We start from the raw sequence: 13,591 nt of genomic DNA, 5'->3' as shown, positions 1-13,591 counted from the left end.
AGTAGCAGATTATTAGTCAGTGTTCCCATTCAATGGAAAGGTAAAAGATTTGAGAGTTACAACAATTCACTACTGTAAGAGCGCTGTTTGTTGAACAAAGGATTCCAGAAAGGGTGATATGTAATAATGGAACCCAATTCACCTCCAGAGGGTTTAAGGAGTTTTCTGAACAGTGTGGATTCAAATCATAAGCTCATCACCGCATTACCCAAGGAGACACAGTTTTATAGAAAGACACATCCAGATGTCAAGAGGACCCTCATAAAATGCCGAGAGACAAAGGAAGACCGAAACCTTTTAGTCAGTCTGGCTACACCTCTCAAGACTGACATGAAATCACCTGCAGAGCTACTGAATGGCAGAAAATAGAAGAAACTCTACCGAGCAAGATACATCCTCCAAATGACCATAAGGAAGTAAGACAACAAACCACTGATGCACAGGTAGAAGGAAGCCAGCATTTCAATAAACATGCTAAATCATTATCTGAGTTGTTGAGAGGACAAATTATGCATGTACAGTATCCAATCCAGAAAACCTGGACCCCAGCAAAACTTGGTGGTAAGGCTGAGACTCCAAGATCATACATCATCAATACTGAAACCATTAAGCAGGTACGAAGGAACAGAGTCCATATTTGGCCTACGCCAAAAATGGTAAAACAGAGGTCATCAGCAACATCACCAAGAAGCAGTGCAATGTTAACATCATCACTAACATCAAGCACAACTTCTACAATACCAGGAGCAACACATAAAACACTGTCAGTACAGAGCACCAACTCATCATAGACAGGGATGGCGACAACAAAATCCACGAGATGGAGGCACAACATCTTACCTCTGGAACAATATCATGAATAAAGTGTTCAGAATTACAAGTTTAATTGTAAATGTTGGTGGTAACTTTTCTGTAACTTTTCCAAACATTTTTTTTTTTCGTTTCTTTTGGCAAAACTATATTAATAGGCAAAGGCTGTGCAATTTTTTAAAGAAAGAGGGATATTATATTATTATTATTCAAAACGACTTAGCAACTACATTGTTCATGTGTATTTATATATATCTCCACAATGCCACATCACTCTCCACTGCATTACCACCTGTGTACCAAACACACATTGGGCTGAATTTTACGAGTGCGCTGCAGTTCACGACGGCGCACTTTACAAAGGGCATGCCATCCCTTAGCCCCCACGATATTATGTGTGGGGGGCTCATTTAAATAGAGGGGGTGGAGCGGCCACCCCCAATGACGTAAGGAGGCTGCCGCCACGTCCCTCGCAACAAGTCCGCTGCCACCACACAGGCGCCGGTGCCATTTTTAATGGGCTTTAAGTCCTTCAGTTGCATTTTTTATTTTAAAGGTTACGATCTCCGAGATATAACTATAAAATGTCATCTCAAATATAAATCACTTCTCCCACCCCACCCCCAAAGGGTACATTATACATCAATCACACTCTTCCTCCATAATAAACCTTTAATAGTATTCCAAACTTTCCCCCCCAAAATTTGTTCCCTTGACCCTCAACCCCTTCCCACTATCCCATTAGCCAGTAAAGATTGTCTACCCTGCTCCTCCACCCCTCCCGCCCTGAAAATTCTATTCCTCCCCGCTCCCCACTAGGTTCACTCCCGGAACTCAGTACGGAGTTCCGAAGGCAAGCAGAATACAAAAGGCGTTGGACGGCAGCCGCCTGCAGGTAAATTCAGTTACATCTCTTTATTGTCAATTTGAATATTAAGATGAAGGGCCCGCCGCCAGGCGGCGGGGGGTGGGGGCCGCACCGAGGTCCCCTCACTGCCGATAATATGCAGCGGGCCCTTCTCGATGTCCTGGGTCAAGGCGGGCCTCTCCCCGCTGCATTTTACCAGCCCCTGTGCCGCGACCTGTGGTGTTGAGGGGTCAGTAAAATTCAGCCCATTGTATCATTCTATCACAAAGGGAGAGCTGTGGGAAACCATGATGCAAGCTCCAGTATCTCTGTCTAAAGTGTGATTATTTAAGACGCTGTGAGAACCACAGGACATAACAATGGCACCTCCAAGAGTGCAGCACTCCTTCATCCTAGATTTTTGTGCCCAGGTTTTCAGAAAGGAACTTGAACCTACAACTCCTGATTCAGAGGTGAGAATGCTACCCACCGAAGGAAGGTACAATAGCCCCTTGTTAAACTGAGGCCCTGTGACTCATAGATCCAAGAGATTCTTGGCAGAATAAAGTGAGTCCTGGCTAATTATTATGGAACGTTACGATAAATGCAACAGGTGAAGCCTGTTCTGGACTCTGGTTGGAAATGTTTCACCATTGCATTCAGCCTTATGCTGAGGAAGGGCCCTGCCATTTAGTCACAGGGAAGGAATATTTCTGAGGCTTCAAAGTAATGTCAGAGAGGCAATGGCAGGTTTACAAGTGGATGCTGCACCCCTGTGAAGTGCATTTACTGCAAGGCTGTTTCTAAGCAACCCTTTGATCGCCATTTCACCCACTGTTAGCTCTACTCATGACTGCTCCCCTTTTATTGGCATGACATTATCAACTCAGAGCTGAATGGGCAGGAGTGAGTTGTAATTGAGCTCAGGAAAGACAGTTTGGATGCATGATGAAGTTACATGCCAGTACCATTGTGCACTTTCATTGTGATTTGTCTTCATTTCTGACCTTCCAGAATCATCCTGGATCAATAGTATAAATGCTATCTCATTCACAGCATCTCACAAGCAGGCATATATTGTTGGTTACAGATGTCAAAAAGAAATCATGCTGTTGCGTACAAAAGGTAAATATGCCCTTTATACCCACGAATACCCCCAACCACACCCAAGCTACAACACCAGCAGCTACCCAGCAATGTGAAAAATTGACCCCAGGTATGTCCTGTGCTCAAAAAGCAGGACAAATGCAACCAAGCCAGTTATTGCCCTATCAGCCTATTCGCGATCATCAGCAAAGTGATGGAGGGGGTCGTCGACAGTGGAAGAGGATAGCTGTAGGCTGCAGGAAGATATTGATGGTCTAGTCAGATGGGCAGAAAAGTGACAAATCAACCTGGAGAAGTGTGAGGTGATGCATTTCGGGGGTCAAACAAGGCAAAGGAATACACCATTCATGGGAAAATACTGAGAAGTGTAGAAGAAGTGAGGGACCTTGGAGTGAATGTCCACAGATCCCTGAAGGTAGCAGAGCGGTCGATAAGGTGGTTAAGATGACATATGGAATCCTTTCCTTTATTAGTCGAGGTACAGTTTATAAGAACAAGGAGGTTATGCTGGAACTGTATGACTCATTGATTAGGCCACAACCTGAGTACCGTGTGCAGTTCTGGTCATCTCATTACAGAAAGGATGTGATTGCACTAGAGAGGTTACAGAGGAGATTTGCGAGGATGTTGCCAGGACTGGAAAAATGCAGCTGTGAGGAAAGATTGGATAGGCTGGGGTTGTTCTCCTTGGAACCGAGAAGGCTGAGGGGAGATCTGATTGAAATGTACAAAGTTTTGAGGGGCCTGGATAGAGTGGAGGTGAAGGGCCTATTCACCTTAGCAGAGAGGTCAGTGATGAGGGGGCATAGACTTAAAGTGATTGGTAGACAAATTAAAGGGGAGATGAGGAAAACATTTTTCATCCAGAGGGTGGTGGGGGTCTGGAACTCACTGCCTGAAAGGGTAGTTGAGGCTGTAAACCTCAACTCATTCAAAAGGAGTCTGGATATGCACCTCAAGTGCCGCAATCTGCAGGGCTACAGACCAAATGCTGGAAGGTGGCATTAGAATAGGTGGATCTTTTTCAGCCGGCACAAAGATGATGGGCCAAGTGGACTCTTTCTGTGCCTTAAACTTTCTATGATTCTATGAGTCACATCACACAAGTGCCAGGCAATGACCATCTGAAACAAGAGAGAATCTAACCATCTGCCCTTAATGTTCAATGGCATTTCCATCCCTGAATCCCCCACTATCAACAGCCTGGGGGTCACCATTGACCAGAAACTGAATTGAACCAGCCACATAAATGCTGTGGCAGCAAGAGCAGGTCAGAGGCTGGAAATTCTGTGGCAAGTATCTCACCTCCTGTCTCCCCAAAGCCTGTCCACCATCTACAAGGCACAAGTCAGGAGTGTGATGGAATACTCTCCATTTGCCTGGATGGTTCCACCAACACTCAAGAAGCTTGACACCATCCAGCAAAAAGCAGCCCACTTGCTTGGCACCCCCATCCACCACCTTCAACATTCATTGTCTTCACCACTGACGCACAGTGGCAGCAGTGTGTACCATCTACAAGATGCACTGCAGCAACTCACCAAGGCTCCTTAGACAGCAGCTTCCAAACCCACCACCTCTACCAACTAGAAGGACAAGGGCAGCAGATGCATGGGAACACCACCACCTGCAGGTTCCCTTCCAAGCCACATACCATCCTGACTTGGAACTATATCACCGTTCCTTCACTGTCGCTGGGTCAAAATCCTGGAACTCCCTTTCTAACAGCACTATTGGTGTACCTACACCCCAAAGACTGCTGTGGTTCAAGAAGGCAGCTTACCACCACCTTCTTAAGGGCAATTAGGGATGGGAAATAAATTCTGGCCTGGCCAGCAATGCCCACATCCCGTGAACGAATATAAAATATGTAAACAAAATCCTTTCTATCACATCTGAGCGGGGGCTATTTAAATTTTAAATTTAACAGCTCAACTTACAGGAAAACAGCTAATTTAAAATGAGAGACTGCTTTCAAGACTCAGAGGCTATAATTAATTAGTTTTATTTACATTATCAGAATTGAAGCAAGTGCAACTGAATCCAGTAAAATATAATGGAGTCAGCAGTGTGACACAAACAATAAGACGCATTAAGCTGGTCCCAGAGTTTAACGGATTTAGTTTCATTCTGAATGTAATGTGCACTGTCTCTTTAAATAAGCAAATTGTACCAGGATTTTGCACACATGCCAATTTTGAAGCCATGCAGTGAACCATTTCCCAACAGCCTCCTGAAGCTGTTGGATAGCCTTCTCTGGCTGTGAACAGCATCTGCCTGGAGTGCATCACTTGTGACTTGGGCCTCTGAACAGAATGGCATGTTATTGCCAACTATAAGATTTTATGAGAAAAACAGATGGGACAGATTGTAAATGTAATTGGTGTAACATAATTATATTTCTGAGCGAAAAAGGGAACTAGAGAGCTGGTGTTTTCTTCATAAATCCAACAAATTAGTGGAAGTAACTGGAAGTCATCAAGTCTGGGTTTGCTTCCTGGATGCAACAAACTGTTGCCTGATGTATTACACAGTTATTAAATTGGCAAATTGTCCACATCTTCACCTCAGTAATTTCCCCTATATAGTAATTCTTAACCAAACCATGCATGGAAAGCATCTTGTTAAGCTGAGACTCTTCCCCAGACAATACAGAGCAGGGGGAAGCAGGTGAGGGATAACTGGTGGACAAGACAACCTATATTATTCTGTTTTTCGTTCTTCTGGTTGAGAGGCAGCTTTCAAAATCTTAATCTAAGATTGACATGAAAATTAAAAGCAAGTAGAGAATTGGAACCGAATCACAGCACACTGAAAGGCTGATTCTCTTCTGCTTTGCATCTGAGGCATCTTTATCTTCCAGTGTAAAAGGGATGGGGAGCAATGATTGTCGGGTTCCACCCTCTTTGTGCTTCACGTGTACTTCCGGAGGTTTCTCTGAGTGGGAGGAGGACCTGAATCTGCTGTAGGTGCAGGCATGTAAATGGTTAATGAGTCAAGAGCAGTGTCACCACAATAGCTATCTCATTTTCTTGGGTCTTCACTTGGCAGAGACTCAACTCCAGCAATGCTCACAGCAAGTGGGCCTTTGTGCCTGCACCCAGCGCACTCAGACCACATGACTTGAGAGGAGACAAAGAGCCCAACACTTGAAGGCACCAGGGGCTGGCTGCTGTTTTTGGAAGGTCCCAATGCTCGCTGACAGTATAGACCAAATTTTTGAACGGCTGTGGAGGCAACTCTGGAGGCTGATCCACCTGCAATTTCCTGCCACTGGCGGGCTTGCTGGTTTGCTGGCATGTTGCCACCTCCATGCCATTTGTAAACATGCCCGTTCAGATGAGAAGGATGGCTATACTCCCATAAGTGGTGGGTAGTCAATTATACCAATTAATAGGCATCCATTTGCTATTTTTAACATCACCCCCCCTCCACCCAGTGCTGTGATTGCAAGGCAGTTACAGCGGTGGCCACAGGCAGCCCTTTCGAGGGGTTTTCCCTCAACGCTAACAGCCTGGCACTTGTGGCCTCTTTTTGTTTTTAAGTTTTTAAAAAGTCTACAGAGAGCACCTCCATCTTGAGGTGCCCTCTCGCTCTCTCTCACCCCAATCCTCTTTCTCTCTCTCTCTCTCACCCCAATCCTCTTTCTCTCTCTCCCTCTCCTACCTACATTGGCAGCTCCCACCTCTGATGGTGGGACTGCTGATGTGTCATTGTTGGAGGGCCTCCTATTGGCCCTTCAACCTCGGGAGCCTGCCTCTCTATCCTTAATTGGACGGCGAGTGTGCACCCTTGCCACTAATTGACCTACTCTTTAAAAATCGTGTGTGGCATCAGGCACTGACGTGATGTGGGATCAAGAGCTGGAAATGCGTCTGACGTCGAGGTCCCAACCCCAGAACAGAAGTCAGCCCTACCACTGCAGGGCAGTAGTAAACTTTTGGGGCACAACCTCCATGCTGTACCATGTAAATGACCTGATCCCTCAAATATTGACACATTTAGATGCTGTTGGGTGAACCCAGCCTGATTTGGCTGCGCTCTAGGCAGAGGAGATAGGAGTTTGGGGGGTTGGGGCACGGGGGGAGGTGGTGGAGAGGAAAGTAAAACCTGACCAATAGGCGCTTATATTTACAGGGAAGCAGGGGAGGGAGGGGTGGGAGTGGTTTACCTGTTAGGAGACCTGGAAGTATGGATTTCCCTCAGGTTCTCAAATTTAATGGCAGGAATAATTACTGTATTTTGAAACCATTTCCTGGGCAGAGCTAGCCAGATTGAGAGGCTAGTTGGCTGTCAGGTGGGTAGGCCTGTGCCATCAGGTTGCAGCCAGGGAGTGTAGAGGAGGGAGGGAGAAATTGTGTGTTGGGGGATGGAGGGGCCATCATGGGTGGGGACATCAATGGTGAGGTTGGTGGAGGGAGGGTGTAGAAATTGGGGGAGATGGGGAGAAGATCACAGGGGAGCCATGGGAAGATTGCAGGCCAGGAAACCCAGCCAGCCAGTGTTAATAGTGGAAAACAATCTTAGGCCCACAGCCTGAATAAAATATTTCAATGAGGACCTGCATCCTGCAAGCAGGTTGGTCACCCGCACCCTGTCCTGCCTTCGTTAAAATTTGAAGTGGGTGGATTTGAGGTAGTTTGGGTTTGGGTTAGACATTTTTAAAATTTGAACTTCCCATCCGACCCAAACCCATAGGCCTGGATTTTTGTTACGGAGGCGGGAAACAAGAGTCAGGTCTGATTCCCGCCTCTGGTGGGGAAACTGATTCAGATTGCAATTTTCAAATGGGTAAGCCCTTAATTGGTTTGGAGACTGGTTTCTTATCGACTTAGAGCCAGTGGGCTTGGGAGTGGACGTGAGTCAGATAAAGTGTGAGGCTCATGTAGACTCCTATGGCAGCTGGTTGTCCTGAGGAAGAGATCTGCCTTTCACAGCACCAGAGGGAAGTGCGATGTCTCAGGGGAGCTGGAGGCCTGGCACAAGGGACAGGGTAGACCCTTGCTTCATCAAGGCCGACTTGGATCTAATGCTGCAGGTAGAGGAGAGGGGTCCTGGGTGGCAGGAAGAGGCCACCTTGTCGTGCAACAGGGACACCTCTCTGTTCTTCGTTATCCTCCTCCGCCTCGTCTTCCTCCTCCTCCTCCTCTCTTCCCTCCTCCTCTCTTCCCTCCTGCTCCCTGCCCAATGAGTTTTCTCCTTCCAGGCCCTCATTGTCCTCAAGGCCCACACCACTCTGGAGGGCCATGTTATGGAGAGTGCAGGAGACCACCACAATGATTGACACCATTGCAGGAGAGTATTGGAGGGCATCACATGACTGGTCCAGGCACCGGAATTGCTTCTTCAGAAGCCTGATGACTTGCTCAATGGTTGGCCTGCTGAGCAAGTGACATTGGTTGTATCACCTCTGTGCCTCTGTCTGGGCCTCCCATAGAGGGGTCAGTAGCCATCTCTCCCAGGAATATCCCTTGTCCCCTTGTATCCATCCACGCACATTAGGGATGAGTTGAAGATCCGAAGGGAGTGGGGGAGGATGAAGGATTCATGGCAGCTGCCAGGAAAGTGAGTGTACACATGGAGGAAGCTCTTGGTGTGGCCACGGACCAGATGGATGTTAAAGGAGTGGAAGTGCTTCCTGTTTATAGATCTCATTGACTAGTCACTGGCTGCTTGATGGCCACATCAATGATGCCCTGCATCTGGGAGAATCCAGTGATAGAGGTGAAACACAATGTTTTCTATACCTGCACAGGCCCATCTGTGTCAAATTGGATGTAGTCCCCCCCCCGCCCTCCGGAATATGGCATCTGTAACCTGCCTGATGGCATGATGAGCTACTGATTCTGAGATGCCACCTAGGTCTGCAGAAGATCCCTGGAACGAGCCAGTTCCATAGAAATTCAGGGTGCGATGACCTTAATGACTGCAGGTAAGGGGCTGCCATGGGTGGGGGGGGGGTGCGGGGGTGGGGGGGCGCAAGGCCTCAGGTCATTGTGGGTCAGAGCACAAAGATCCAAGACCTTGTGCCTGGATAGGCACAGTCTCCTATGGCACTGGCGCTCTGTCATTTGTAGGTGACTGACTCTTGGGTGATAGACAAGATGTCTGTCTAGCGCCTTCGGCCCCTTGCAGTCCCCTGCTTTGCTCCTCTGGTCTCCTGCTGTCCAGAAGGTTGCATTTGCTGAGGATCATCCTGGCTGCTGTGTTCAATGTCAGAGTAGCCTGTTCCCATCTGAACTCTCTCAGCTGGGCTTTGTGTGTTCACCAGGCATTCCCCTGCTAACCCCAGATGCCCAAGTGATGCCAGCGGGCTCATGTGCCTCTCCGGATTCCTGCCACTCACCACTGAGAAAAGCAATTATCACAGCTCCAGCAATGGTTACTCTGTGGCACTTCTGAAGCTGCTAAGCTTAATTTTGTGTGTCAGCATTGTCACACAGACCTCACAAAGTGCGCTGCGCAGGCCACACAGGTAGCGGCCCGTGGCATTGCCTGTCCCCGGGGAAATTTGGTAAGTCTGCGTGAATAAATTTTGCCATCCCCTCCCCCCAACATTTAGGTAAAGTGAGGTTGGATCTACGAAGAAAACAACAGTGGCAGAGGGGAGTCCAGAGTGGTGATGATAGTCAATTGAGAAGTGGGGGGATTACAATCTCCAGGGCTGGGAAGAGCAGAGTAGTCCAGTCTTGAAGACTTTTGTGATTAGATGCAAACGTGATGATGTAAAAGGCCTGGTCTAGAATGCAGTGATTTACTAAAGAAAGTCATTGAAATGAAAGAAAGAACTCACATTTATCTAGTAACTTCCATGACTTCAGGATGTCCCAAAGTACTTCACTGCTAATGAAGTACTTTTTGAAGTGTAGTCACTGTTGTAACGTAAGAAATCTGGCAGGCAATTTGCACACGGCAAGCTCCCACAAATAGCAATGTGATAATGACCAGGTAATCTCTTTTAGGTGTTGATTGAGGGACAAATATTGACCAGAACACTGGGGAGAACTCCCCTGCTCTTTTTTTTTACATTTGTCTGCAAGAGCAGGCAGATTCTTAGTTTAACATCTCATCCGAAAGACAACACCTCCAACCAGTGAAGCATTCCCTCATTACTGGCACTTGTTATTGGTCTGCATGTCATCCTGGATTTTGTGCTGAACTCCCCGGTATGGAATATAAACCCACAACCTTCAGACTCAGGTGAGAGTGCTACCACTGAACCACGGCTAATAGTAGATTCAATGATACAAATGGGCATTTTTCTGAAGCACGAGTAGTCAGATTGGTACAGGGAGACAGTGGGATTGACAGCAGCTGAGAAACAAGGAAGGCTTCTTTGGCTTTATAGTCATTTCATATTCCTAAAATCCTTTTCTTCTAAAATCAGCATTGCAGCTCCCTTCATCTTCTTCTCACAGTAAACAGCAGCTCCCTCTGTACCTTTAAACTTTGTTAAATGGCTAAATTTCAGAGTAAATTATGTTGATAGAGAATATTATGATCATTATTAAAAAGAAAAGAAATGTACAGCTTTTACTCGAATTTAAAAGCAACGTGTTTAAACCAGGGAATGGGATTTTGATGGGTGTGCAACGTTGACTGGTTGGCACTGGGCAGCAGTATTTGGTGTTTAGGGCGTTGTCAGCCACACTCATTCTATACTTGGTTTTTCAGAGAATACGAGATCTGGAAGATAAAACTGATGTTCAGAAACGGCAAATCAAAGATCTAGAGGAAAAGGTGAGTTTGTCAGTCCCCCGCCCACCGTCAGCCTTTTTCTTCCTGAGAAACATGCACTCTTGCACCAATGGGCTAATTTGTGCTCCCAATGGGGCATTTTTCTCTGCAGAGAGGACATATCAGGAATTCAGTCAGGGATTTCAGCGAGCCTTGCTAGATGTTTTGATCATCATCAATGGATAATTCTATGGGGCCTGCTGACTTCTGGCATCTGAATTCATGATATGTGCTCCCAACACCCAATATTCTCTGCTCATTTACTCCTCAAAAGGCACCACAGCATCAGTTGCATGGAATAAAACAAAACCAAAAAAATGGTGTGATAATAAAAAGCTCTTTAACAGTGTGGAAACATGCATATTAATTGCCTAACTTTAGTATCCTTGATTAGTTTGCCCAACAACTGTTAAATGATCTGATATTTCTTGGACACTTAATCTAACTAGAAAGAAAAGCATGCAGTGTTTGTCAGTGAGAATACCTTCATAATGTTGTGCAGTGTGTTGTAACATTGTTCCACACATGCTGCTCTCATCATAACATTACTTGTTCTAAACATTTTGCTCTTCTTCTGTCTTTCCATTTTCTTTTCTGTTTGCAGTTTCTGTTTTTATTTTTGTTTTTCTCCCTTGCCTTTATCCTTTGGCCTTGATGTCAATGAGACTTCCTAATGAAGGTAAGTGACTCTATTATAAGACCTTCTGATGATATTGGACTGATGAACAAATATAAGACTGAACTTAATCAGACACTTTTATTTTTGCATTTTTATCCCCCACTACATTGATCCTTACAGATCTCCTAATCCATTCAGGTAGACAGGCAGATAATGAGCTCTGAGGCTTCCTCATAATTCTCTTGATCCACCTTGTTAAAAGGGGCTGAAGAGGGATGTAGATAACTGGCCTTCAGTTCCTAGTGGAGGAGGACATGTTCTCAGTTTGCTACCTACCCCTGGCAGCATAGAGGAGACGAGCAACCCACACCCCACCACAACACTCCAAAGCTCCAACACCCAATTTTTTTCCCCACTTTATTCATAAAAATTTGCAAAAATCCATTACAGAACAGTTCAAATTTCACATTTCGGGAAGTACAATAGAGATCAGATTTCTTCAATAAAGAAAACATGAAGTGCCTCACAATTCTTGCCATTTCATTTTAAATGCAATCTACATTGGCATTACATAGTAGAAAACATTTTGGTGCATACAGCCCAAGGGGTTTTACATAGGTTCCAGACCCTCAGTATGCTATGGCAGGAGGATCTTACACAGTGGCCTATTGCAATTGCACTGGAGTGTGGCCTAAAATCATCATTATCATTGCAGTTATTTTTTTGTGAGCCTACAGGAGAATTCATCCACAAAATGGTAATACTGGCTTGTTTAACTCTTTAACAAAACACATGGTTAACAGGTTAGGAACAGGATTTAAGGTTTGAGACAACTGTGGACAGAAATAATGGAATATTTCACAGAACACAATGCTTCCTGACATATTGGGACTGTTATTGGAAATGAAAGCAGCCAACCACGGTTTAAGTCATGGAGATTCTAAGATTTGATCAACATTCTTGAACTTTATTCAGTTACCCCAGGGTGTTCAGACAGATTTTGCAGAACTTTCCCTTGGGAGACTAAAGGAATGGGGCCGAGTCCATGTTGAGATGCATTTCATGGGCATAGAGTCACATAGTTATACAGCAAAGAAACAGGCCATTCGTCCACCATGTCCGCTCTGGCCATCAAGCACCTATCTATTCTAATCCCATTTCCCAGCATTTGGTCCGTAACCTTGAATGCTATGGTATTTCAAGTGCTCATCTAAATACTTCCTAAATGTTGTGAGGGTTCCTGCCTCTACCACCCCTTCAGGCAGTGTGTTCCAGATTCCAACCACCCTCTGGGTGAAAAAAAATTTCCTCACATCCCCTCTAAACCTCCTGCCCTTTATTTTAAATCTATGCCCTCTGGATATTGACACCTCCGCTAAGGGAAAAAGTTTCTTCCTATCTACCCTATCTATGCCCCTCATAATTTTGTATACCTCAATCAGATCCCCCCTCTGCCTTCTCTGCTCCAAGGAAAACAACACTAGCCTATCCAGTCTCTCTTCATAGCTGAAATGCTCCAGCCCAGGCAACACCCTGGTGAATGTGCTCCGCACCCTCTCCAGTGCAATCACATCCTTCCTATAGTTTAGTGCCCAGAACTGTACACACTACTCCAGCTGTGGCCTAACTAGTATTTTATACAGCTCCAACATAACCTCCCTGCTCTTATATTCTATGCCTCGGCTAATAAAGGCAGGTATCCCAAATGCCTTCCTAAACATCTTATCTACCTGTGCTGCTGCCTTCAGTGATATATGGACAAGTACCAAGGTCCCTCGGACACTCTGTCCTTCCTATGGTCCTAGCATCCATTGTATATTCCCTTGCCTTGTTAGTCCTCCCAAAATGCATCACCTCACACTTCTCAGGATTAAATTCCATTTGCCACTGCTCTGCCCATCTTACCAGCCCATCTATATCGTCCTGTAATCTAAGGCTTTCCTCCTCACTATTCACGACACCACCAATTTTCGTGTCATCTGCGAACTTACTGATCATACCTCCTATATCTAAATCATTAATGTACACTACAAACAGCAAGGGTCCCAGCACCGTTCCCTGCAGTACACCACTGGTCACAGGCTTCCAATCACCAAAACAACTCTCGACCATCACCCTCTGCCTCCTGCCACTAAGCCAATTTTGGATCCAATTTGCCAAATTGCCCTGGATCCCATGGGCTCTTACCTTCTTGACCAATCTACAATGCGGGACCTTATCAAAAGCCTTACTAAAGTCCATGTAGACTACATCAACTGCTTTACCCTCATCTATACACCTAGTCACCTCCTCGAAAAATTCAATCAAGTTTGTTAGACATGATTTCCCCCTGACACAGCCATGCTGACTATCCTTGATTAATCCCTGCCTCTCCAAGTGGAGGTTAATCCTGTCCCTCAGAATTTTTTCCAATAGTTTCCCTACCACTGATGTTAGACTCACTGGCCTGTAATTACTTGGTTTATCCCTAC

The 13,591-nt window shown here is 45.7% G+C and overlaps 1 protein-coding gene across 1 annotated transcript in view; it reads left to right on the top strand.

Moving 5' to 3' along the window:
- Positions 1–11,156, top strand: part of jakmip2 (janus kinase and microtubule interacting protein 2) — a 310,932-nt gene extending 299,776 nt beyond the window's left edge. The window contains exons 21-22 of the mRNA XM_068042905.1: positions 10,439–10,504; positions 11,106–11,156. Coding sequence (XP_067899006.1) covers positions 10,439–10,504; positions 11,106–11,156 — 117 coding nt within the window. The remainder of the gene's footprint in view (positions 1–10,438; positions 10,505–11,105) is intronic.
- The last annotated feature ends 2,435 nt before the right edge of the window (positions 11,157–13,591 follow it).

The sequence above is a fragment of the Heterodontus francisci genome, chromosome 12 (genome assembly GCF_036365525.1).
Source record: "Heterodontus francisci isolate sHetFra1 chromosome 12, sHetFra1.hap1, whole genome shotgun sequence".
NCBI lineage: Eukaryota > Metazoa > Chordata > Chondrichthyes > Heterodontiformes > Heterodontidae > Heterodontus > Heterodontus francisci.
The sequence above is the reverse complement of the archived record's forward strand: the minus strand, read 5'-3'. Positions and strand labels throughout refer to the sequence as shown.